General features: G+C 52.2%; 1 protein-coding gene across 1 annotated transcript in view; it reads left to right on the forward strand.

The window, feature by feature from the left end:
- The window catches only part of LOC144247940 (uncharacterized), a gene marked incomplete at its 5' end in the record, with an annotated part of 684,260 nt that overhangs the window by 136,547 nt on the left and 522,075 nt on the right, over positions 1–25,638 (forward strand). Inside the window, 1 exon segment of the mRNA XM_077789686.1 lies at positions 24,149–24,783. Coding sequence (XP_077645812.1) covers positions 24,149–24,783 — 635 coding nt within the window.

Here is a 25,638-nt window from a genome sequence, read left to right on the forward strand (position 1 = left end):
CAGGAACCTCTGGCTGCAGGACAATGCAGCTGCAGCTCCTGCAGAGATCTCCTAAAGCTGGAACATCCCAGTGCCCACAGACCCTGTGAGTGCATTCTCTGCTCATCTCCTGTGCAGAGCAGCCAGGGGTGCCCAGGGCTGTCCTGCAGAGCAGGGTCCTGCAGCCCAGGGCGCTGTGCTGGGCCAGGGACTCTGCTGCCTGCCAGGGACAGCTCTCAGCCGGCCCTGGAGCTGCTCCCAGCGCTGGCCAGGAGCTGTGGGGGGAAGGAGCCACCCTGAGCAGGGCAGGTGCTGCTGCTGAGAGGGGCTGGCTGGGGCAGGGCTGCTCCCAGCTCCAGACCAGCCTGGGCACAGCTCCGGAGGACACTTCCCAAAGAAGGTAAGCCTGGGATTGCTGTAAAGATCAGGAGCTTTCCTGAGAGTATTTTCTATTTCCTGCTTGGTGCAGGATGGGATGTTGGAGTGGTGACATAAAGATTTTTGCTTTTTATACTTTTTTCATATACTGTAGCTCTGTAAGTTACTATTTTATAATTATAAAACTATAATCCTTACTTAGCTCCATTAAACTCTTAATTAGCTTTATCAAACTACTATTATGTACTTATGTAACTGTAATCTTTGCTGACACTAGTATGTTTCCTACTTTTCTCTTAGATTTTAGTACAATAAATTGACTGTCTAAATACATTCCTGAAATACTGTATAGTCTTATTGTCAGGAAGTGTGTCTACAAGCAGAATATTTTGGTATTTGACCACAATGTGAACAGTCATAACTAAAACTGGGGCAAAGAAGTCCTCGGACTTACCGGAATGTGTTGATCCAGGGGTGTGGAATTGGGGCAACTGAATCTCCTACTGGACGTTGCTGTTAAATATCCTAATTAATAAACCTTAATGAACTTTTGAAATCAGGGGCTGGGTGTTCCTCATCCTCACTGGGACATCTGGAAACTTCCAATAAAGGTATGGTTTTTACTTTACTGTTCTAACACTGTTGCAAGGGTTCTTTTTTTGTCTTTTGATTATAGGCAGCAGGGGGTTGAGAGAAGCAGAACAGAAATTGTAATCCCAGAATCACAGAACATTCTGAGTTGAAAGGGACACACAGGATCATCAAAGGAATGTTTGAACATTTACAGAGACTCAAGAACTGTGACTTTGGGTGGTCAGTGTCTCTGCTGGGAGCCTCCCAAAGGGCCTTCAGCCACTCCTCAGCCCTGGGCAGCAGCAGCATCACCTCTGCAGGGCCCAGCAGGGCTCTCCTGAGCTGCCCTTGCCCAGCTGCACACAGAGCCTGCCCCAGCCAGGGCCCTGCACACAGGCAGGTTTCTGTAGGGCCGGGCCGAGGGCACACAGGGTGGGATGGGCTCTGTGAGCACTGGCAGGGACAAGGCACCTCTCAGGAGGGGATGTCCAGGCCAGGGAGATGCTCAGGGAAGCAGAGGGGGCTGAACAGAGCAGTGCTGGGGGAACAAGCCCATCCAGCCCCTCAGCTTCCCTCAGCCACAGGGAATCCTTTGCCTCTCACATCTGTCAGTGCCAAACTCTGAGTGCAGCAGGAATGCTGGGGATTTCTGACCTCAGAGAGCCAGCAATTGTGAGTGGGTAGGAACACAGTTCCTAAAACCATCTCCTTCCATCCTTTTGACCTGGGAGTGCAGATGGTAGCAAGCCTTTCTGCAGTAGGAGTGATTCCCCTGAAAAATCCTGAATATCCACCCTTGTCCCTCTGCCAAATGGCCACAAACCGAGGGCAGCAGAGCAGGGATGGCTCCTTGAGAGCCCCCACACACAGCCCTGACTGCTCCTGGCACACTCAGCCAGCACAACTGGAGCTCAGGCAGGGACCTGGGTGAAGGTTTTCCCAGAGCAGGAACAAGGGTGGGTGAGTCCCAGGAGGACAGGCTGCAGGGAATGGCCCAGGTTTGGCTCCAAGCAGCCTCTCCTAACTTGTCCCTGTCCTTTCTCCCTGAACAGGTGCCCATGTGCAGCCAGAGCAAATGTCCAACAGCAGCTCCATCAGCCAATTCCTCCCGCTGGCACAGGCAGACACGCGGCAGCTGCAGCTCCTGCACTTCTGCCTCTTCCTGGGCATCTCCCTGGCTGCCCTCCTGGGCAACGGCCTCATCATCAGCGCCGTAGCCTGCGGCCACCACCTGCACACGCCCATGTTCTTCTTCCTGCTCAACCTGGCCCTCAGCGACCTGGGCTCCATCTGCACCACTGTCCCCAAAGCCATGCACAATTCCCTCTGGGACACCAGAAACATCTCCTACACAGGATGTGCTGCACAGCTCTTTTTCTTTATGTTCTCTGTCTCAGCAGAGTATTTCCTCCTGACCATCATGTGCTACGACCGCTATGTGTCCATCTGCAAACCCCTGCACTACGGGACCCTCCTGGGCAGCAGAGCTTGTGCCCACATGGCAGCAGCTGCCTGGGCCAGAGCCTTTCTCAATGCTCTCATGCACACAGCCAATACATTTTCCCTGCCCCTGTGCCATGGCAATGCCCTGGGCCAGTTCTCCTGTGATATCCCACAGATCCTCAAGCTCTTCTGCTCCAATTCCCACCTCAGGGAACTTGGGCTTCTTGTGGTTACTAGCACTTTATCATTTTGTTGTTGTGTGTTCATTGTTTTCTCCTATGTACAGATCATCAGGGCTGTGCTGAGGATCCCTTCTGAGCAGGGACGGCACAAAGCCTTTTCCACCTGCCTCCCTCACCTGGCTGTAGTCTCTCTCTTTGTCAGCACTGCAGAATTTGCTCACCTGAAGCCCCTCTCAATGTCCTCCCCATCCCTGGATCTGGCCCTGGCAGTTCTGCGCAATGAAATCCTGCTCAGCGTGGGCAACTGAGCCCTTGAAGGACTTAGTGTCAGGTCAAGGCTTGCTTTCCCTCCCAAATGCTTTCCTTGGCAGCCTTGGGCAGGGGATTCATCCTCCCTCCCTCCTCCTTCCCACAGACCTGCTCGGAACCACTCTGTGGGCACTTTCCATTCTCTGTGTCTGTCCTCAAGTGCAGTGCCAACCTGGGTCAGTCCTGGCCCTGTCCTGAGTTCCCAGGAGCTCACAGGCTGAGATGACAATGCTCAGCCACACCAGGGCCCTGCCCCTGCCAGCAGCACCCCTACAAGCAGCAGCGGCCGCAGCAGCAGAAGCAGCAGCAGCAGCAGCAGCAGCAGCAGCAGCTGCAGTCGCCTCTCAGCTGTTGGTGCCCCTGCACTGCAGCCCCTCCCGCTGGCACCAACATTCCCTTGTGGCCTTGGAGACAGTCCTGAATCCATCCGTGGGGTCATAGAGCCATGGAATCCAGAGTTCCAGGTTCCTGGAATCCAAGAGTCATTGAATATTGAGAACCACACTCAGAGGAGGAGGAGGAGGAGGAGGAGGAGGACGAGGAGGAGGAGGAGGAGGAGGAGGAGGAGGAGGAGGAGGAAGAGGAGGAGGAGGTGAAGGAGGAGGAGAAGGAGGACGATGACGACGACGAAGAGGAGGTGGAAGATGAGGAGGAGGAATAGGAGGAGGAAGAGAGAGAACAAGGACAAGGAGGATGATGAGGAGGAGGAGGAGAAAGAGGAGGAAGAGGAGAATGATGATTAGGAGGAGGAGGAGGAGGAGGACAATGACAAGGAGGATGAGGAGGGGGAGGAGAAAGAGAAGCAGGAGGAGGAAGAGGAGGAGGAGGAAGACGAAAAGGATTAGGGCAAGCACAAGGAAGATGAGGAGGAGGAGGAGGACAAGGAAGAGGAGGAGGAGGAGAAGAAGGATGAGGACGAGGGGGGAGAAGGATGAGGATGAGAAAAAGGATGAAGATGCAGAGGACAAGTAGGAGGAGGAGGAGGAAAAGGAAGATGAACAGGAGTAGGAGGAGGACAAGGAGTCGAATAAAGAGGAGGAGGACAAGGATGAGGAGTACCAGGAGGAGAAGGACGAGGAGGAAGAGGATGAGCAGGATGGGGAGGACGAGGAGAAGGAAGAGGAGGAGGATGAGGACGAGGAGAATGAGGAGAAGGAGGATGAGGAAGACAATGAGGAGGATGAGGAGGATAAGGATGTGGAGGATAAGGAGGAGGAGGATGAGGAGTAGGACAAGGATGAGGAAAAGGACGAGGATGAGGAGGATAAGGAGGACGAGGAGGAAAACGAGGACAAGGAGGAGGAGGACGAGGAAGATGAGGAGGAGGAGGTGGAAGAGGAGGATAAAAAGGATGAGAATGAGGATGTGGAGGAGGAGGAGGACGAGGAGGATGAGGATGACGAGGAGGACGAGGAGGAGGATGAGGACGAGGACGAGGACGAGAAGGAGGACGAGGAGGAGGATGAGGAGGAGGACGAGGAGGAGGAGGAGGACGATGACGACGACGAAGAGGATGTGGAAGATCAGGAGGAGGAATATGAGGAGGAAGAGAGAGAACGAGGACAAGGTGGATGATGATGAGGAGGAGGAGAACGAGGAGGAAGAGGAGAATGAGGATGAGGAGGAGGACGAGGAGGAGGACAATGGCAAGGAGGATGAGGATGGGGAGGAGAAAAAGGAGGAGCAGGAGGAGGAAGAGGAGGAGGAGGAGGATGACAAGGACTAGGGCAAACACAAGGAAGATGAGGAGGAGGACAAGGAAGAGGAGGAGGCAGAGAAGCATGAAGAGGAGGAATAGGAGGAGGAAGGGAGAGGACAAGGACAAGGAGGATGATGAGGATGAGGATGAGGAGGACAACGAGGAGGAGGAGAAGAAGAAGGATGAGGATGAGGACGAGGAGGAGAAGGATGAGGATTAACAAAAGGATGAAGATGCAGAGGAGAAGGAGGACGAGGAGGAGGAGGAGGAGGAGGATGAGGACGAGGAGAAGAATAAAGAGGAGGAGGACAAGGATGAGGAGGACCAGGAGAAGGACGAAGAGGATGAGGATGAGCAGGATGGGGAGGATGAGGAGAAGGAAGAGGAGGAAGATGAGGAGGAGGAAAAGGAGGAGAATGAGGATGAGGAGGACAATGAGGAGGATGAGGAGGATAAGGATGCCGAGGATAAGGTGAAGGAGGATGAGGAGGAGGAGGAGGACGAGGAGGAGGAGGAGGAGGACGAGGACGAGGAGGAGAAGGATGAGGATGAGGAAAAGGATGAAGATGCAGAGGACAAGGAGGACGTCCTCGTCCTTGTCATCCTCCTCGTCCTCCTCCTCCTCCTCGTCCTCCTCGTCCTCCTCGTCCTCCTCGTCCTCCTCGTCCTCCTCGTCCTCGTCCTCGTCCTCCTCCTTGTCCTCGTCCTCCTCCTCCTCCTCCTTATCCTCTGCATCCTTATCCTCCTCATCCTCCTCATTGTCCTCCTCATCCTCATTCTCCTCCTTCTCCTCCTCATCATCTTCCTCCTCTTCCTCCTGCTCATCCTCCCCATCCTGCTCATCCTCATCCTCCTCATCCTTCTTCTCCTGGTCCTCCTCATCCTTGTCCTCTTCCTCTTTATTCTCCTCCTTGTCCTCCTCCTCCTCCTGTTCATCTTGCTTCTCCTCCTCCTCCTCCTCCTCCTCGTCCTCCTTGTCCTCTGCATCTTCATCCTTTTCCTCATCCTCATCCTTCTCCTCCTCGTCCTCATCCTCATCCTTCTTCTCCTCCTCCTCCTCCTCGCTGTCCTCCTCCTCCTCATCCTCATCATCCTCCTTGTCCTTGTCCTCTCTCTTCCTCCTCCTATTCTGTGAGTACACCGGCCTTGCTTTGGGGCCTCATGTGGTGGTGAAATTCCTCCTCCAACCCGTGCTTCCAAAGAAAAACTCTGCAGGCTTAGCTGTTCTGTCTCAAGGCAGTTTATTGCTAGTTATCTAATAGATTATGTCCTTGGACTGCAGCTATTTGATCAGCGGCCTGGGTAGAGGCACACACACCCTGACATCCTCTCTATCTGCTGTCTTCTTTGTCTCTCCCCCCGCCCAGGGCTGCTGCTATCTTTTATATGATATATTACGTATAACATGTTTACAATTATTCCCCAATACCTACTACCTACGTTACCAAGTGTTTTTCTACTCTAAACCAATCTGTGAGTGCCAACATCACCAAGAACATGGAGGTAAGGAAGAAGAAGGAGGAAGAACAGGATCAGCCCACTTTCCTCCATCTTAGAACTCCTGAACCCCATGTACAAAGTGAAAACCCCCCTGTACATGTGCTAAAACCCCCCTGTACAATACTAAAAAAATTTCCCTTCCTGCTTCTCTGCTACCTCCTCTTACTTGTCCTCCTCCTCCTCCTCATCTTCCTTGTGCTTGCCCTAGTCCTTGTCGTTCTCCTCCTCCTCCTCCTCCTCCTGCTCCTCCTCTTTCTCCTCCCCATCCTCATCCTCTTTGTCATTGTCCTCCTCCTCCTCCTCCTCCTCCTCCTTATCCTCATTCTCCTCTTCCATCTCGTTCTCCTCTTCCTCCTCATCATCCTCGTCCTTGTTCTCTATCTTCCTCCTCCTATTCCTCCTCCTCATGTTCAACCTCCTCTTCGTCGTCGTCATCGTAGTCGTCGTCGTCCTCCTCCTCCTCCTCGTCCTCCTCGTCCTCCTCGTCCTCCTCGTGCTCGTCCTCCTCCTCCTCCTCGTCCTCCTCCTTGTCCTCCTCGTCCTCCTCGTCCTCGTCCTCCTACTCCTCCTCGTCCTCCTCCTTGTCCTCCTCGTCCTTCTCGTTCTCGTCCTCCTCCTCCTCCTCGTCGTCCTCCTCCTCCTCCTCATTTTCCTCCTCCTCCTCCTCCTCCTCCTCCTCCTCCTCCTCCTCCTCCTCTTCCTCCTCCTCCTCTTCCTCCTCATCCTCCTCATCCCTCTTCTCCTGGTCCTCCTCATCCTTGTCCTCCTCCTCTTTATTCTCCTCCTTGTCCTCTGCCTCCTCCTGTTCATCTTCCTTCTCCTCCTCCTCATCCTTGTCCTCCTCCTCCTCCTTCTCCTCTGCATCTTCATCCTTTTCCTCATCCTCATCCTTCTCCTCCTCATCCTCGTCCTCATCCTTCTTCTCCTCCTCCTCCTCGTTGTCCTCCTCATCCTCATCCTCATCATCCTCCTTGTCCTTGTCCTCTCTCTTCCTCCTCCTATTCCTCCTCTTCATGCTTCTCTGCCTCCTCCTCTTCCTTGTCCTCCTCCTCCTCATCTTCCTTGTACTTGCCCTAGTCCTTGTCGTCCTCCTCCCCCTCCTCTTCCTCTTCCTGCTGTTCCTCTTTCTCCTCCCCATCCTCATCTTCTTTGTCATTGTCCTCCTCCTCCTCCTGCTCATCCTCATTCTCCTCTTCCTCCTCGTTCTCCTCCTCCTCCTCATCATCCTCCTTGTCCTCGTTCTCCCTCTTCTTCCTCCTATTCCTCATCCTCATCTTCCACCTCCTCTTCGTCGTCGTCATCGTCCTCCTCCTCGTCCTCCTCCTCGTCCTCCTCCTCCTCCTCATCCTCCTCCTCCTCCTCCTCGTCCTCCTCCTTGTCCAACTCCACGTCCTCATTCTCATCCTCTTTATCCTCATATTCCTCCTCCTCCTCCTCATCCTCGTCTTCCTCGTCCTCCTCCTCCTTGTCCGCCTTATCCTCCTCGTCCTCCTTGTCTTCCTCATCCTCATCCTTTTCCTCATCCATGCCTTCCTCCTCATCCTCCTCCTCCTTATCCTCCGCATCCTTATCCTCCTCATCCTCCTCATTGTCCTCCTCATCCTCCTTCTCCTCCTTCTCCTCCTCCTCATCTTCCTCCTCTTCCTCCTCCTCATCCTCCCCATCCTGCTCATCCTCATTCTCCTCATCCTTCTCATCCTGGTCCTCCTCATCCTTGTCCTCCTCCTCTTTATTCTCATCCTTGTCCTCCTCCTCCTCCTGTTCATCTTCCTTCTCCTCCTCCCCCTCCTCCTCCTCCTCGCTCTCCTCCTCCTCCTCATCCTCATCATCCTCCTTGTCCTTGTGCTCTCTCTTCCTCCTCCTATTCCTCCTCTTCATGCTTCTCTGCCTCCTCCTCTTCCATGTCCTCCTCCTCCTCCTCATCTTCCTTGTGCTTGCCCTAGTCCTTGTCGTCCTCCTCCTCCTCCTCTTCCTCCTCCTGCTCCTCCTCTTTCTCCTCCCCCTGCTCATCCTCCTTGCCATTATCCTCCTCCTCGTCATCCTCCTCATCCTCATTCTCCTCTTCCGCCTCGTTCACCTCCTCCTCCTCATCATCCTCCTTGTCCTCGTTCCCTCTCTTCCTCCGCCTATTCCTCCTCCTCATCTTCCACCTCCTCTTGGTCGTCGTCGTCGTCCTCGTCGTCGTCGTCGTCCTCCTTCTCCTTCTCCTCCTCGTCCTCCTCCTCGTCCTCCTCCTCGTCCTCCTCCTCCTCGTCCTCCTCCTCCTCGTCCTCCTCCTCGTCCTCCTACTCGTCCTCGTCCTCATCCTCCTCCTCGTCGTCCTCCTCGTCCTCCTCCTCATCCTCCTCCTCGTCCTCCTCCTCGTCCTCTTTATCCTGCTATTCCTCCTCCTCCTCCTCGTCTTCCTCATCCTCCTCCTCCTTGTCTACCTGGTCCTCCTCGTCCTCCTTATCCTCCTCATCCTCGTCCTTTTCCTCATCCTTGTCCTCCTCCTCATCCTCCTCCTCCTTATCCTCCGCATCCTTATCCTCCTCATCCTCCTCATTATCCTCCTCATCCACATTCTCCTCATTCTCCTCCTCCTCATCCTCCTCCTCTTCCTCCTCCTCGTCTTCCGCATCCTGCTCATCCTCATCCTCCTCGTCCTTCTCATCCTGGTCCTCCTCATCCTTGTCCTCCTCCTCTTTATTCTCCACCTTGTCCTCCTTCTCCTCCTGTTCATCTTCCTTTTCCTCCTCCTCCTCGTCCTACGTGTCCTCTGCATCTTCGTCCTTTTCCTCATCCTCATCCTTCTCCCCCTCGTCCTCGTCCTCATCCTCCTCCTCCTCGTCCTCCTCCACGTCCTCCTCGTCCTCCTTGTCCTCTGCATCTTCCTCCTTTTCCTCATCTTCATCCTTCTCCTCCTCGTCCTCGTCCTCATCCTTCTTCTCCTTCTCCTCCTCCTCGTTGTCCTCCTCATCCGCATCCTCATCATCCTCCTTGTCCTTGTCCTCTCTCTTCCTCCTCCTATTCCTACTCTGCACGCTTCTCTGCCTCCTCCTCTTCCTTGTCCTCCTCCTCCTCCTCATCTTCCTTGTGCTTGCCCTAGTCCTTGTCGTCCTCCTCCTCCTCCTCTTCCTCCTCCTGCTCCTCCTCTTTCTTCTCCCCCTTCTCATCCTCCTTGTCATTGTCCTCCTCCTCCTCCTCCTCTTCCTCATCCTCATTCTCCTCTTCCTCCTCGTTCTCCTCCTCCTCATCATCATTCAACTTGTCCCTGTTATCTCTCTTCCTCCTCCTATTCCTCCTCCTCATCTTCCACCTCCTCTTTGTCATCGTCGTAGTCGTCATCGTCCTCCTCCTCCTCCTCCTCATCCTCCTCCTCGTCCTCCTCATCCTCCTCCTCGTCCACTTCATCCTCCTCATCCGCCTCGTCCTCCTCGTCCTCCCCTTCCTCGTCCTCCTCCTCCTTGTCCTCCTCGTGCTCCTCATCCTCGTCCTCCTCATCTTCCTCCTCCTCATCCTCCTCCTCGTCATCCTCGTCCTCCTCCTCCTCCTCGTCCTCCTCCTCCTCCTCGTCCTCCTCCTCCTCCTCCTCCTCTTCCTCCTTCTCCTCGTCCTCCTTTTCCTCGTCCTCCTCCTCGTCCTGTTCCTCGTCCTTTTCCTCGTCCTCGTCCTCGTCCTCGTCCTCGTCCTCCTCCTCCTCCTCCTCATCCTCCTCCTCATCCTCCTCCTCTTCCTCCTGTCGTCCTCCGCATCCTGCTCATCCTCATCCTCCTCGTCCTTCTCATCCTGGTCCTCCTCATCCTTGTCCTCCTCCTCTTTATTCTCCACCTTGTCCTCCTTCTCCTCCTGTTCATCTTCCTTTTCCTCCTCTCCTCATCCTACTTGTCCTCTGCATCTTCGTCCTTTTCCTCATCCTCATCCTTCTACCCCTCGTCCTCGTCCTCCTCCTCTTCCTCCTCCCTCTCCTCCTCCTCCTCCTCCTCCTCCTCCTCCTCTGTGTGTGGTTCTTAAGATTCAATGACTTTAGAATTCCAGGAACCTGGAACTCTGGGATTCCATGGCTCTGTGACCCCATGGATAGATTCAGGACTGTCGCCAAGGCCACGAGGGAACGTTGGTGCCAGCGGGAGGGGCTGCAGTGCAGGGGCACCAACAGCTGAGAGGCGACTGCAGCTGCTGCTGCTGCTGCTGCTTGTGGGGGTGCTGCTGGCAGGGGCAGGGCCCTGGTGTGGCTGAGCGTTGCCATCTCAGCCTGTGAGCTCCTGGGAGCTCAGGACAGAGCCAGGACTGACCCAGGTTGGCACTGCACTTGAGGACAGACACAGAGAATGAAAAGTGCCCACAGAGTGGTTCCGAGCAGCTCTGTGGGAAGGAGGAGGGAGGGAGGATGAATCCCCTGCCCAAGGCTGACAAGTGAAGGCTTTGGGAGGGAAAGCAAGTCTTAACCTGACACTAAGTCCTTCAAGGGCTCAGTTGCCCATGCTGAGCAGGATTTCATTGCGCAGAACTGACAGGGCCAGATCCAGGGATGGGGAGGACATCGAGGAGGGCTTCAGGTGAGCAAATTCTGCAGTGCTGACAAAGAGAGAGACTACAGCCAGGTGAGGGAGGCAGGTGGAAAAGGCTTTGTGCCGTCCCTGCTCAGAAGGGATCCTCAGCACAGCCCTGACGATCTGTACATAGGAGAAAACATTGAACACAAAAGAACAAAATGATAAACTGCTAGTAACCACAAGAAGCCCAAGTTCCCTGAGGTGGGAATTGGAGCAGGAGAGCTTGAGGATCTGTGGGATTTCACAGAAGAACTGGCCCAGGGCATTGCCATAGCACAGGGGCAGGGAAAATGTATTGGCTGTGTGCAGCAGTGAATAGAGAAAGGCACTGGCCCAGGCAGCTGCTGCCATGTGGGCACAAGCTCTGCTGCCCAGGAGGGTCCCGTAGTGCAGGGGTTTGCAGATGGACACGTAGCGGTCATAGCACATGATGGTCAGGAGGAAATATTCTGTTGCAGCACGGAAAAGAAAAAAAAAAACTTGTGCAGCACATCCTGAGTAGGAGATGTTCCTGATGTTCCAGAGGGAATTGTGCATGGCTTTGGGGACAGTGGTGCAGATGGAGCCCAGGTCGCTGAGGGCCAGGTTGAGCAGGAAGAAGAACATGGGCGTGTGCAGGTGGTGGCCGCAGGCTACGGCGCTGATGATGAGGCTGTTGCCCAGGAGGGCAGCCAGGGAGATGCCCAGGAAGAGGCAGAAGTGCAGGAGCTGCAGCTGCCGTGTGTCTGCCAGTGCCAGCGGGAGGAAGTGGCTGATGGAGCTGCTGTTGGACATTTGCTCTGGCTGCACATGGGCACCTGTTCAGGGAGAAAGGACAGGGACAAGTTAGGAGAGGCTGCTTGGAGCCAAACCTGGGCCATTCCCTGCAGCCTGTCCTCCTGGGACTCACCCACCCTTGTTCCTGCTCTGGGAAAACCTTCACCCAGGTCCCTGCCTGAGCTCCAGTTGTGCTGGCTGAGTGTGCCAGGAGCAGTCAGGGCTGTGTGTGGGGGCTCTCAAGGAGCCATCCCTGCTCTGCTGCCCTCGGTTTGTGGCCATTTGGCAGAGGGACAAGGGTGGATATTCAGGATTTTTCAGGGGAATCACTCCTACTGCAGAAAGGCTTGCTACCATCTGCACTCCCAGGTCAAAAGGATGGAAGGAGATGGTTTTAGGAACTGTGTTCCTACCCACTCACAATTGCTGGCTCTCTGAGGTCAGAAATCCCCAGCATTCCTGCTGCACTCAGAGTTTGGCACTGACAGATGTGAGAGGCAAAGGATTCCCTGTGGCTGAGGGAAGCTGAGGGGCTGGATGGGCTTGTTCCCCCAGCACTGCTCTGTTCAGCCCCCTCTGCTTCCCTGAGCATCTCCCTGGCCTGGACATCCCCTCCTGAGAGGTGCCTTGTCCCTGCCAGCGCTCACAGAGCCCATCCCACCCTGTGTGCTCTCGGCCCGGCCCTACAGAAACCTGCCTGTGTGCAGGGCCCTGGCTGGGGCAGGCTCTGTGTGCAGCTGGGCAAGGGCAGCTCAGGAGAGCCCTGCTGGGCCCTGCAGAGGTGATGCTGCTGCTGCCCAGGGCTGAGGAGTGGCTGAAGGCCCTTTGGGAGGCTCCCAGCAGAGACACTGACCACCCAAAGTCACAGTTCTTGAGTCTCTGTAAATGTTCAAACATTCCTTTGATGATCCTGTGTGTCCCTTTCAACTCAGAATGTTCTGTGATTCTGGGATTACAATTTCTGTTCTGCTTCTCTCAACCCCCTGCTGCCTATAATCAAAAGACAAAAAAAGAACCCTTGCAACAGTGTTAGAACAGTAAAGTAAAAACCATACCTTTATTGGAAGTTTCCAGGTGTCCCAGTGAGGATGAGGAACACCCAGCCCCTGATTTCAAAAGTTCATTAAGGTTAATTAATTAGGATATTTAACAGCAACGTCCAGTAGGAGATTCAGTTGCCCCAATTCCACACCCCTGGATCAACACATTCCGGTAAGTCCGAGGACTTCTTTGCCCCAGTTTTAGTTATGACTGTTCACATTGTGGTCAAATACCAAAATATTCTGCTTGTAGACACTCTTCCTGATAATAAGACTATACAGTATTTCAGGAATGTATTTAGACAGTCAATTTATTGTACTAAAATCTAAGAGAAAAGTAGGAAACATACTAGTGTCAGCAAAGATTACAGTTACATAAGTACATAATAGTAGTTTGATAAAGCTAATTAAGAGTTTAATGAAGCTAAGTAAGGATTATAGTTTTATAATTATAAAATAGTAACTTACAGAGCTACAGTATATGAAAAAAGTATAAAAAGCAAAAATCTTTATGTCACCACTCCAACATCCCATCCTGCACCAAGCAGGAAATAGAAAATACTCTCAGGAAAGCTCCTGATCTTTACAGCGATCCCAGGCTTACCTTCTTTGGGAAGTGTCCTCCAGAGCTGTGCCCAGGCTGGTCTGGAGCTGGGAGCAGCCCTGCCCCAGCCAGCCCCTCTCAGCAGCAGCACCTGCCCTGCTCAGGGTGGCTCCTTCCCCCCACAGCTCCTGGCCAGCGCTGGGAGCAGCTCCAGGACCGGCTGAGAGCTGTCCCTGGCAGGCAGCAGAGTCCCTGGCCCAGCACAGCGCCCTGGGCTGCAGGACCCTGCTCTGCAGGACAGCCCTGGGCACCCCTGGCTGCTCTGCACAGGAGATGAGCAGAGAATGCACTCACAGGGTCTGTGGGCACTGGGATGTTCCAGCTTTAGGAGATCTCTCCAGGAGCTGCAGCTGCATTGTCCTGCAGCCAGAGGTTCCTGTGCCAAGGGCTGGCAGTGATTCTGCCCCAGGCACTTCTCAGCCTCTTCCCAGCCCTGACTGATTGAAGCTCTCTGTGCCTCTGTGCTGTGCCTGGGCTGGTTGCAGGCAGTGCCCCAGCCCTGCTGGGCTGGGAGAAGAGCTGCTCAGCAAGAGAAATGTGCTTTTGAAGCTCTGCTTGGTTACCAGGATCTCCCTCTGTGCCAGGAGCCCAGCCCAGCTCAGCAGCACAGACACAGCACAAGGACTTTAATGACCCTCTGGGGCTTTATGCTCAGGCCCTGAACATCAGGCCCTGAGAGGGAGCTGCAGAAACCTCTCCAGAACTCCAAGTCAGAATCCAACTCCAAAGTTTCTTGGACTTTTAATGGGTCCCACTGAGGGACACGACTGAGAAAGTGTCCCCAGGCCCCAGGCAGAGCAGAGAACTGGAGGCACTGATGCCAGGTGGGGACAAAGAGAAGCCAAGTCTTGGTGCCCTGGGGCACAGCAGGGTCTGTGCCACCAAGGACTGTGAGGAGACACCTTGTCCTGAGGCCCTGGGGCCTCCTGGCACAGCCCCAGCCAGGCTGGGCACTGTCAGCCCCTGGTCCTGCCCTCAGCATCCCCCCCTAGCCCACATCCCAGTGGCCTCAAGGTTCTGCTGGAAGGAGTCCCTGGGGAGCCCTGGTCAGGAATGTCCCCGGGGGCTCCTTCATGCTCCCAGGGACTGCAGGCTTTTCAAAGGACTTTGGCTTTTCCTTTTGCCTTGGAGTCTCTGAGAGCTTTGTGCAATCCTGGCCTCCAATTATCTGCTGTAATTAGTCCCTGGAGAGGCTTTGTCAGGAACAACACTCATTAATTCTTCAAGGTACTTCAGTTCTTTTAAGGTACTTGGTGTTTCCCTTTTGATACAGACTCTCTGGGAGGTTTGTGCAATCATGGCCCCAATAATCTGCTTTAAGGAGTCCCTTGAGAGCTTGGCACTGACACTCAGAGGAGCTCTTTAATGCTTTGAGATACTTAACTTTTGTAAGCTACTTTGGAATTTTCATTTCCAGACTGAGAAGTTTTTGTGCCATCCTGGCCTCCAGTTCTCTCCTCCAAGGAGTCCATGAGGAGCCTGTGTTGGGGATGGACCTAAGTAAGTCCCATTAGTACCTCGTGACACTTTGGGTTTTTCCTCTTGATTTTAACTTCTGGAAGGTTTTTTGCAATCTCCTCTCAGGCCCTGAGGTTCCAAGGCTCAGCTCCAAGTGCACCACGGGGCTCATTAGTACCAAGCAAGTCCTGACAAACCATGCTTCTGCCTTGATTTGCCACTGTTGTAATGTAGTTCATCATGAACATTCCTTTACTGGTTTTGCTTCACCAATTTGAGATTTCTTGGCTAATGCATCGACTAGTGTAGTGGGTTCAGTGTTGGCTAATTATCAGTGCACACACTAGAATATACTTACTCAATTCCTGCTGTGAGGTAGGATTAGGAGAAAGGCAAAGGTCAAACTTTTAGTGTAAAAAGAAAAGTTTACTAACAGTAAATAAAAGAAGGAGCATTAAGGACCAGAACAAAACTTTCAGAACACTTCCTCTCTCCTGACAACCTGAAAATGTAAAGAGAAAAAACCAAATATTTTCAGTCAGTTTACCATCTCTAGAATTGTCTTTCTTCTGTTCACTTAGGGAGAGAAGTTCCTCTTGTTTATGTTATGGAGGCATCTCCACAAGAAAACAGTTATCGCATGGCTTTTAGCTTCCACAAATAGCAGCTGCTCAGAAAAATCTGCAATTGTGAAGTCCCTCCAATTTTCTCACAGGCTTTCTCACAGCTGTGTTTATGGGCCATGTCAGTTTATGGGGTATTAGTTTAAAGAAGAGCTGTTAAAAGCAAAAGTTCTCTCCTTCTATTTCTAAAATCATCTTCATCTCTGGGAACAGAGGTCTTCTTCTCTCCCTGAGGGCACAGGGTCTCATCACTGTGCTCTCTTTCTCTGTTCAAACTTCTCGTGGGATCACAGCTACTGCAACATTTGCTTACTTTAGCATGGCGGCCTTTGCTGAGCAAGTCATCTCCCCATAGTTTTCAATGCCTTATATCCAAAAAGAGAGTCTGATATATCAATGACATCCTTCTCCACAGCTTTAGCAGAGGATTTCAGCCCCAAGATCAAGGCATCTCCTCATCCCTCCCATCTGGGACTCAACTTCCTCTTCCCTGCCCTCGGTGTGTCCATGTTGCTCCTCTGTGTGCCTGCCCTGTGTCCTTTTCTCTCACGGGAGGGAGGATGGCAGCACTGTCAGAGTCAATATCTCCCGGGGCTGCAGATGGTTCCGTGAGCCCGGCTGAGCTTGGTGGCTAAGTCTTGTTTTGGCCATGGTCCCTGGACATGAAGACCAGTTCTTTTCCACATGAATGAAGAAACAGAGTGTCACTGTTTTAGGGGTGGATGAGAGTTGACCACCAGAGGCAAAGGCCATCCAGAGCTGCCTGATTGTGTTCTAAGAGATACCCTTACAAATAGGAAATTTTTTAGGGAGGGTACCAATTTTGGCAATGGACATCTGAAATAGCAGACGGTTATTTCCATACAGAGAAGAGCACTGAGCCCCAGTGCTCCAGGAGCTGATGAGGGGCAGGCCTTGACCTTCCAAGATCAGCTAGACCGGTCAGGTGGCCCATGGCAGGCCAAGCCAGCCAGACCTGGTCCATGTTGTCCTATCCCATGGGGCCCCACAGTGTCCCAATGGTCCCTTGCTTCCAGGAGGCCCTGAGGTGTCAAAATGCCCCCTTGGTGACACCAGGCCCTGAAGGGCCGGAATGGTCTCCATGGTTCCATCAGGCCCCACAGAGTCATAATGGTCTCTGGGTCCATGAAGCCCCGCGGTGTCACCATGGCCCCTTGGTTCCATGGGCTCCAGTGGTGCCACAATGATCCCCTTGGTTCCATGAGGTGCCCACAGTGTCACAGTGATCTCCATGGGAAGGAAAGAACCAAGCCCCAGTGTGGCAGGGGCAGCCACCAGAGGCCAAGGCCAGCCAGACTTGATGGTACTGGCAGATTTTGTCTGGGAGCAACCCTTGAATATAGGGATATTTAGAGGTGGCATCCTAGTTTCAGACATGGGCACCCGGAGGAGAAGGTCTGTTCTTTGCATGGTAAGAAAAGCACAGAACACCAGTGTTTGAGGGGCAGATGAAAGGCGGCCATCAAAGGCCTAAGGCAGCCAGACCTCTCTGTCCTGGTAGCTTTTGTCTGAAAGCAACCCTTGGATATAGGGAATTTCTGAGGTTGAATTCCATTTTTGGTCATTTCTTCATACATAAGAACAGTTAATTTCAATATGAAGGGAAGCAGCAAGCCCCAGTGTTTCGAGGCAGGTGAGAGGCAGTGCCCAAAGATCCAAAGGCCAGACTTGTCTTTCCTGGCATTTCGCTTGGGAGCAGTCCTTGGCGGTATGTAGTTTTGGAGGTGGAATCCCAGTTTTGGCCATGGGCGCCTGGTCAAGATGGATGGGTTTTTATTCCATGGGTAAGAGAAGCGTGAAGTCCAAGTGTTCTGGAAGAAGACGAGAGGTTGCCTTAGGCCAAGCCAGCCAGATCTGGCTTTCCTGGCCCCTTTTGTTTAGGGGCTATCCTTGGACATATGGCATTTTGGAGGTGGAATCTCAATTTTGGCCATTTTATTAGGAAGGAAAGCACAGAGCCCCCGTGTTTCTGAAGCAAATAAGTGCCAACTCTCAGGAAGACAAGGCCAGCCAAACTTGTTAGTCCTGGCACCTTTTTTCTGGGAGCTATCCTTAGATATAGGGAATTCTGGTGTCAGATGCCCAATTTTGGCCATGTGCGCCTAGTTGAGGTGAATGTTTTTTTCCCATAAGAAAGAAAACTACATGGTCCCAGTGTTTCATAGGCAGATGAGAATTGGCCCCTGGGTGGTCCAGGCAGCCAGACCTGTTCCATGTTCCATTGGTTCTGTGGGACCCCACAGTGTCACAATGGTCTCCTTGGTTCCATGACGACCTGGAGTGTCACAATGTTCCCCTTGCTCCTGCAGTGTCACAATGGCCCTATGCTTCCACGAGCCCTTGCAATATCACAATGGCTTCATGGTTCCACAAAGCCCTGATGTGTCACAATGGCCCCTCGGCTCCGTGTGCCCTCGCTGTGACACTGTGGGCTGCACAAGGTCACCATGGACCCTTGGTACCTTGGGCTCTCTGAGTTCCACAATGGTCTTCTTGATTCCATGATGGAGCATGGTGTCACCATGGCTCCTTGGTTCCATGAATTTCTGCAGTGTCACCGTGGTGTCCTTGGACCTGGACTGTCACAACTGACCCTTAGTTCCATGAGGTTCTGCAGTGTCCCTGTGGTCGCTGTCAGAGGCTGGATGAGATCCATGTCCCGAGACACCTTGGGATGCTCGGAATGCCCGTGTGGGGCCGGGGCCGGGTCAGGCCTTGGTTTGTGGTGGGACAGAGCCCCGCCCCCAGCCTGGCCTGGCAGAGCTGTCAATCACACAGCAGGGGCAGTGCTGATTGGCTGAGCTGTCAACCAATCACACACCAGCAGCTGGTGCCTACCCTGACTCTGATTGGGCAATCACCTGGCAGTCCCACCCCAGGGGCGGGCCCATTGAGGCCCAGGGGGTTAAAAGCCGGAGCACAAGGCCAGCCCATGGTCTGGATCCTGCCTTCTCCTGGGGTTCCTCTGTTGGCAACACTGGAACCTGAGAAGTTTGTGCCTCTGTGCGTCTTTCTATAGATCTTCTGTCTTTCTGATGTTCTCTATTTCTCCTCTTTCTAATCCTAATTACTTGGAACTATTTTGGGTAATTTAGCGTATTAAGGATTAAAGGTTTTTAGGTTAAATCGACTAAGTTAATAAAGTTAATGCTATGATAAGAGTTTTATGTTGAAGTGGATGTTGTATTAAACCCTTTGCCGAAGTCCCTTGATTGTCTATATTTTGCCAGAAAAATTTTGTGTTATTTTGGCCTCTTAGCTCTGTTGGTTGGAGCATGGTGCTGGTATCACTGGGGCTGTGGGTTCAATCCCTGTGTGGGCAATTCGCTTAAGACCTGGACTTGATGATCCTCGTGGGTCCCTTCCTACCAAGAATATTCTTTGCATCTCGCTATTGTGAGAATATCTGGTTGGTGTTCCTCCTGTGCACCAAACTCAAGTAAAAGAACCTTTGGTGACCCCCAGCATTTCAGTGTTCTGGGGTGTTCCAGCCCTGCAGACTCACAATGGCCTCTTGTTTCCATGAGGCCCCACAATGTCACAATGGCCCCTTTGATCCATGGGCCCCAACACTGCCACAATGATCCCCTTGGTTCCACAACTTCCCACAGTGTCACATCGGCCCCTTGGTTCCATGAGGATCTGCAGGGTCACACAGGTTTGTGACATTTGTCCCTGCTGCCCCTCACATCCCCCTGCCCCACAAACAGCCCTGAGCCACCCGTGAGGGACAGGCCCTGCTGTGCCAGGCTGGGCTCAGGGCTTGGCCTTTCTGCTTCCCCCAGCCAGCCCAGGCCTTGCTCAGCATTGCAGTTCCCTGCTCTGAGCCTTGGGCTCCCTGCAATCCTGGCCTCAAGGATCTGCTCTCTCCAGTCCCTGGGGAGCCTTTGGCAGTCCCTGCCCTCAGTGGGGCCCAGTGATGCTCCAAGGGACTTGGAGTTTTGCTTCTGACTCCTTGAGCAGCTTCTTCAGCCTTCTCTCAGTGCCTCATGATCCTGGACAGGGGCCCAAATCAACTGTGGGGATCATAAAAATACAGAAAGCACTTGGAGGCTCTTTTTCTTCCTTCAATCGTCTTCAGTGCTCCAGGCCTTGTGCAGCTGATTGGAGTCAGTCTGCAGTTCTGTTAAGGAGGAAGATTTCAAAGTACACATCATGATTTTTTTTTTCTTCAATCAAGTGAGTATTTTTTTATTTCCCAGTTTGGAGAAGAGCTGATAGAAGCATTTCCCAGGTGATCCTGACACTGAACTTCTCCAGAGGAGGTCTGGGCATGTACCAGAATGAGCCCCCTGAGGGCTGACTCTGTTTGGACAAGCTGCTCCTCACCCCCAGCCTCACCATGTCTGACATTGCCCACCTGGCACTGACATCCCTGTGCCCTGCAGCGGAACCTTATCCCTGAGCTCTGCAGCTCCATGTCCCAGCCCACTGCACCATGTCCCACCTACTCTCCTCAGGGCTCTGCCTGCACACAGACCCAAGAGAAGTTTTCCTGTTGGGAAGGAAAGAATGGAAAAGCCTGAGCAGGTTTCCTGAACAACAAACCCCACTCAGGAGCCACCTGCTCAGTACAGGCTGCCTGGAGTGGTGTCACCTTTCTACAAGGGACAGTGTGACCAGAAATGATCACTGGAAGCAGAATTCTCTGAGTCTCCCAGCTGAATTCTCTATCCCAGCCCTTTCCCTGGATCTCTGTTGCAGATGGAAGCTGCTGGTGCCAGCCTCACCTTTAACCTCTCTTTGGAATGCAAACAGATGTTCCCAGGTGCGTTGAGCAGGATTTGCTCAATGTTTCTATAAATCTTTTGTGTTCCCCATGGAACGAAGGGGCCATTTTGGCACTGAGGGCATGACATGGAAGCAAGGAGTCAATTGTGACCCTGGGGTCCCATGGAACCAAAGGGCCATGGTGACATAGCAGGACCACATGGATCCAGTGGTCCATTGTGACACAGTGGATCCAAGGAGACCATGGAGACACCCCCAGAACCTCATGGAACCAAGGAGTCCAAGGTGACCCAGCAGGGCTGCAAGGAGCCAATGGTCCATGGTGACACTGCCCATCCAAGGAGGCCATTTGGATACTGTGGAAGCTCATGGAGCGAGGTAAGTAATTGTGACACTGAAGAACTTCATGACACCAAATATCCATGGGGACACAGCAGGGCATCATGGAACCCAGGAACCGCTGTTGGCAGTGCAGAAACTCCTGGAACCAGGGGCTGTTGTGGCACTGCAGCACCAACACAGCTGCTGCACCTTGTCCCCTGCCCTGCACAGCTTCTTGGGAAGCACAGCAGGAGCAGCACCCTGGGAACCTTGGGAATGCCCTTCTGGGATCCATGGCACACACTTCCAGGGGCTGGAATTCCAGTTCCCAGCCAGGAAAAGATGTTCCTGCCCTTGAAGGAAAAGCTCTTATGAAAGAGCCAAAAGCCAAGTAGAGCAGGATCCTACAGTGACATTTCACTGCCAGCCTTCCTAACTTCACCCATGGTTGTCGTAGCTCATGGATTGGGAATGAAATCAGGACAGGGTCTTTGGTGGGAGCTGCCCTGGGTCAAAGGAGACACTGAGAGAGAAACAGAGCAGGCAAAGGAAGGCAGGAGAGAAAGGAGGTGTTTTAGTTTGGAAAGACAGGTGTCTTCTAAGGAAGGCAGGAGCCTCCCCTGAAATGGAAAAATGTAGAATCTTTCAGAATTGTTATAAATTTGAAATTAAGGGGGCCTGTCAGGTAAAAAAATATGGGAGCAGGAATAACAGTTTTTTATTAGGGAAGAAAATAGAACTATAAAATAAACAATGCAGTAAACTAAAACAAGAATGACAGAGTGAGAATACAATGTGACTCCCTGTTGGACAGGGTGTTGGCTGGAGTCCAATGGGAACTGTGGGTGCAGTCCTCCAGGAGTGTTAGGTGTGGTTCTGTTGGAGAAGTGATCCTGTAGGAATGGGTGTCTTCTTCTGAAGAGGAAGAGGCAGCTGTTCCTCTGAGAAATCCAGCACAGAGAAAGCTGTGTTGGTGGGCCAGAATCTCAAGACTAGATGCAGGTAGGAATGCTTGGCTCCTCCCTCTGGGTGGAACATCTCACAATGGGGTGTTACAGTTCTTATCAGTCATGCAGTGACATTCAATAGCCCATTATCAGCAGATGTCTCCCCTGAGGGAGGATTAACCGTGGAAGAGATAAGGAAAAACTGCCCACTTAACACAGGACAACTGCCATACAGATGGCAAATAGAACACATCTTGCTTTTCAGTCAGGGACAGGAGGACACAAACACAATCAGCTGAGAAGGCAGCACTCTGAAAAGCAAACCAGAACTGACAGAAAATGAATGGGACAGAAATCAGTAATCCTGAAAGTTTTATTTATTATCAAAATAAATGACACCCACCCGTCCCCACACTATCCTGATCCCACACCCTCAAATTTGGATCTCACTTCTCCCAATCACCTTCCAACCCCATCTCATCCTGGAGGCTGAGGAATTGAGTAATTTTGGCATGGGAGTGAGGTGGGAACCAGCCATTTTGAGGTGGGATTGAGTCATTTTCGGGTGACAGACAAATCCACCTTGACTTTTAGAGCGCAAAAATATGGAGAATACTCCCAGATAACCCCCAAGAACCCACAAATCCTCCAGAATATGTTACCAAACTGTAAATTCCACCTCAAATACCTCTTAAATGGTGGGACTTTTGACATCTCTGGTCAATACTCTTTTTAGTAATTTTTCAGGTGTTTTTAAGTGATAAAGACAAATCAGAAGAAAATTAGAGCCAAACCAAAACCCAAGACCCCTTGAGCATCCCCTGAGCACTGGACAAAACAAATTCAGCAGAAATCAAATTTAACCCTCTATAAAATGCCTTGAGGAAGTTTTGCTCTTCCCACAAGTCACTTCTGATGGAAACACAAACAAATCCCAAATATTAATAGACCAACAACAGAAGCAATTCTGTGGTAATTCCAAATTTCATCAGTTCCAGCACAGCTCCAGCTCAGATGCTGGCAGGTTCCAAAAAACAAAACATTGAAATTTGTCCCAATACAGATTATTAAAAGGAAGGGAACAGTCTGTGTGGCTGTCACAAAGGTGACAGGGATGAAGAAAATAATGATTCTCCCCCCAATCTTGTGAATTCAGGAGTTATTTCGGAATAACTTGAGCTGGGCTTCTTGTAGGACTTCAGTAGCCTTGTGTTTCTCACCTTGGGGTGAATGATCCTTGTCAGTATCGCTGGTATCATTTGTTCCCTTTCCTCCAGTGATTTTAACAGACTTTTCAAAGCAGGAAAACAAAATATTTTCTTTACCCTGGCCACCCACAGCTTCCACTTTCCTCATAAGTTCTCCCAAAAGTTGCTCAGAGGAAGCTGCATCGAAGTTTCCAAGAGTTCCTTCGGAAAGAAGCAGAACCTCTGCAGAGGAGGGAACCAGGCTGTTGTCAAAGACACTTGGGGTCAGCCAACAGTGCCCTGAACTCACTGTGCAAAGTAATATTGCAGTTTGGTTAATAAAATTGTTAGAGAGATGCCCCTGCCCCAAATAAGGTGCTAACAACACCAAATCCAAAGTGAATTTTACTGACCAGTAAATGTGAGGTAGAGAGAGATGGAAAGGAAGAGAAAAGGGGAGAAAGCAAGGGAGTGACATGGACAGAGATCTCCTCTGAAGCAGGGCAAATGTGACATTGTCCCCTGTGTGTGTGGCCTTCCCAGGGTGGGGGTTTTACACCTGAGCCAGTTTGGGTAAGGGGGGTGGTGTTCACCCCCCACCCCGAGCAGGGATTGCCTCACTGTTTCCGGTTACAATGTCAGATGTAACCAAAAGTGTTTTCAGTCACCATCTCCATAAACTGTTATCAACAGGTGGGGCAGTGTTCTTTATCTCTTCCATGGCTCAGCCCTGATAACACCCTCCAGGGGCCATCTTCTGTTAATGGGCCATTGAGTGTCACTGCAGGACTGACAAAATTACATCATCCCATTGTGGAATGCTCCGCCCAGGGGGAGGAACCAAGCATTCCTGCCTGGATATAATCTCACCCTTGCAACACCACGATCACCTTGCCTACTGCATTCCCAGAGGACAAGAGCTCCATAACCACCACTGGACCTTCAGAGGAAGACCAGACCCTTCTACAGGATCGCCACTTTGACAGAATCACGTTCATCACTCCAGCTGGACTGCAGCCACCATTTCATCAGACTGCTACCACCACCCTGACCAGCGGGGTGTCAGGTTATATCCTGACTCTGTGAGTTTAAACCAGTGTTTCTGCATCATTGCCTTGATCTTAATTATCTTATTCAATTGTCCTTCTGGCTTAGACTGTCCCCCTGGTTTGCCTTCCAACCAGTAACAAACTCACTGTGCTCATCCCTTGTTTACCTCCCAAAACAGGATTTCCCATACCCAAACATTCGCCAGATGGAGGAGAAGGTTGCAAGGAAAAGGAAGATGCCCTGGGACACCGAGGCAGGTGAGGAGGAAGTCAGTGCCCCTTTCCCCCTCTCTCCTGCCCCATCTCCCAGCCCAGCCTGGCTCCCAGCTGCAGGACAGCCCCACTGCCGTTGCCCTCCTGCTGGGGACGCACTGTGGGGGATCTCCTTGCCATTCCATCTGGCACGGAGGTAAATCCCACCTACTCCTTGTCCTTCCTCCCCCAGACAAGGAGAAGAAGATAAAGACCAGGGAGGATAAATCTCCGCAGCAGAACCTCTTGGAAGAGGCCATTTTGAGCAGCTCCATGGTGCAGGAATACAACAGTGAGGAAAAACCCCAGAGATGCCACAGGAGGAGGGGCTGCAAGGCCAGCCCAGGGTGTTCTGAGGAGGAAAGTCCCACTCTGTGCCGGGAAGGTGGGCAGAGATTCAGCCAGAGCTCGGAGCTGGTGGTGCCTGAGCAGCATCATGATGGGGAGAAGCCCTACAAGTGCTTGGAGTGTGGGAAGAGCTTCAGGAACAGCAACAACCTGATCCACCACCGGATGATCCACACTGGGGAATGGGCCTACGAGTGTGGGGAGTGTGGGAAGGGCTTCAGCTGCAGCTCTGCCCTTGTCACCCACCAGAGCATCCACACTGGGGAGAGGCCCTATGAGTGTCCCAAGTGTCAGAAAGGGTTTCACACCAGCTCCACTCTCCTCCTGCACCAGCGGTTTCACACGGATGAGAGGCCCTTCTGCTGCCCGGACTGTGGGAAGGGATTCAAGCGCAACTCCACCCTCGTCACCCACCGGTGCATCCACACCAGGGAGAGGCCCTATGAGTGCGGGGAATGTGGGATGAGCTACAGCACAAGATCCAACTTGATCCGCCACCAGATCATCCACACTGGGCAAAGGCCATACAAGTGTGAGCAATGTGGGAAGGGCTTCAGCCAGAGGTCCAACCTCATCATCCACCAAATGATCCACACTGGGGAGAGGCCCTATGAGTGTCCTGAGTGTCAGAAAAAGTTTAAGACCAGCTCTAATCTCCTCTGCCATCAGCGGATTCACATGGATGAGAGGCCCTTCCGCTGCCCCGACTGCGGGAAGGGCTTCAAGTACAACTCCTCCCTTGTCAAGCACCGGTGCATCCACACTGGGGAGAGGCCCTACGAGTGTCCCCGGTGTGGGAAGAGCTTCACCCAGAGCTCTCACTTGACCAAACACCAACGGAGGCACTAGTAAAGGAAGCCCGGTGAGTCCCCCAACTGCATGAAGAGCTTTGTACACTGCTCCAGCCTTATCCCTCATGGGAAGACCCGTGCTGTGCACAGGCCTGGTGACCCACATTCCCTGTGATCCATGTTGGGAAGACACCTGACTGGTCATCTTTTTGGTTTGGCCTTAACGTTCTTCAGATATGTCTTTATCAATTAAAACACCTGAAATAGGACTGAAAATAAAGTAATTATTCAGATATTCCCAAAGTCCAACCCTTTAACAGGTATTTGAGATTAAATTTATAGTCTGGGGACATATTCTGAAGGATTTGTGGGTTCTTGGGGGATTTCAGGCTGTGTTCTCCACATCTTTGCACTCCTGAAGACAAGATGGATTGATCTGTCACCTCAAAATGACTCAGCCTCACTGAAAACACCTCAATCTTACCCCAAAAGAGCTCAATACCACATCAAAATGGCTTGTTTCCGCCTCAAAAAACTATAACCCATGACAAAATACCCAATTCCACAACCTCCAGGGTGAGATGGGGTAGGAGGGAAATTGGAAGAAGTGGGATCCAAATGTAAAGGGCGTAGGATCATGATTGTGTGCAGCTGGGTGTATGGGATATATTTTGAAAGTAAATAAAACATTCAAAATTATTGCTTCCTGTCCCATTAATTTTCAGTCAGTTCTGTTTTCCTTTTCAGAGTGACACCTTCTCAGTTGATTGTATTTGTGTCCTCCTTTCTCTCCTGCCTTCCTTTGCCTGCTCTGTTTCTCTCTCAGTGTCCCCTTTGACCCAGGGCAGCTCCCACCAAAGACCCTGCCCTGATTTCATTCCCAATCCATGAACTCCAACCACCATGGGTGAA

This window comes from Lonchura striata, chromosome 36, assembly GCF_046129695.1.
Source record: "Lonchura striata isolate bLonStr1 chromosome 36, bLonStr1.mat, whole genome shotgun sequence".
In the NCBI taxonomy this organism is placed as follows: domain Eukaryota; kingdom Metazoa; phylum Chordata; class Aves; order Passeriformes; family Estrildidae; genus Lonchura; species Lonchura striata.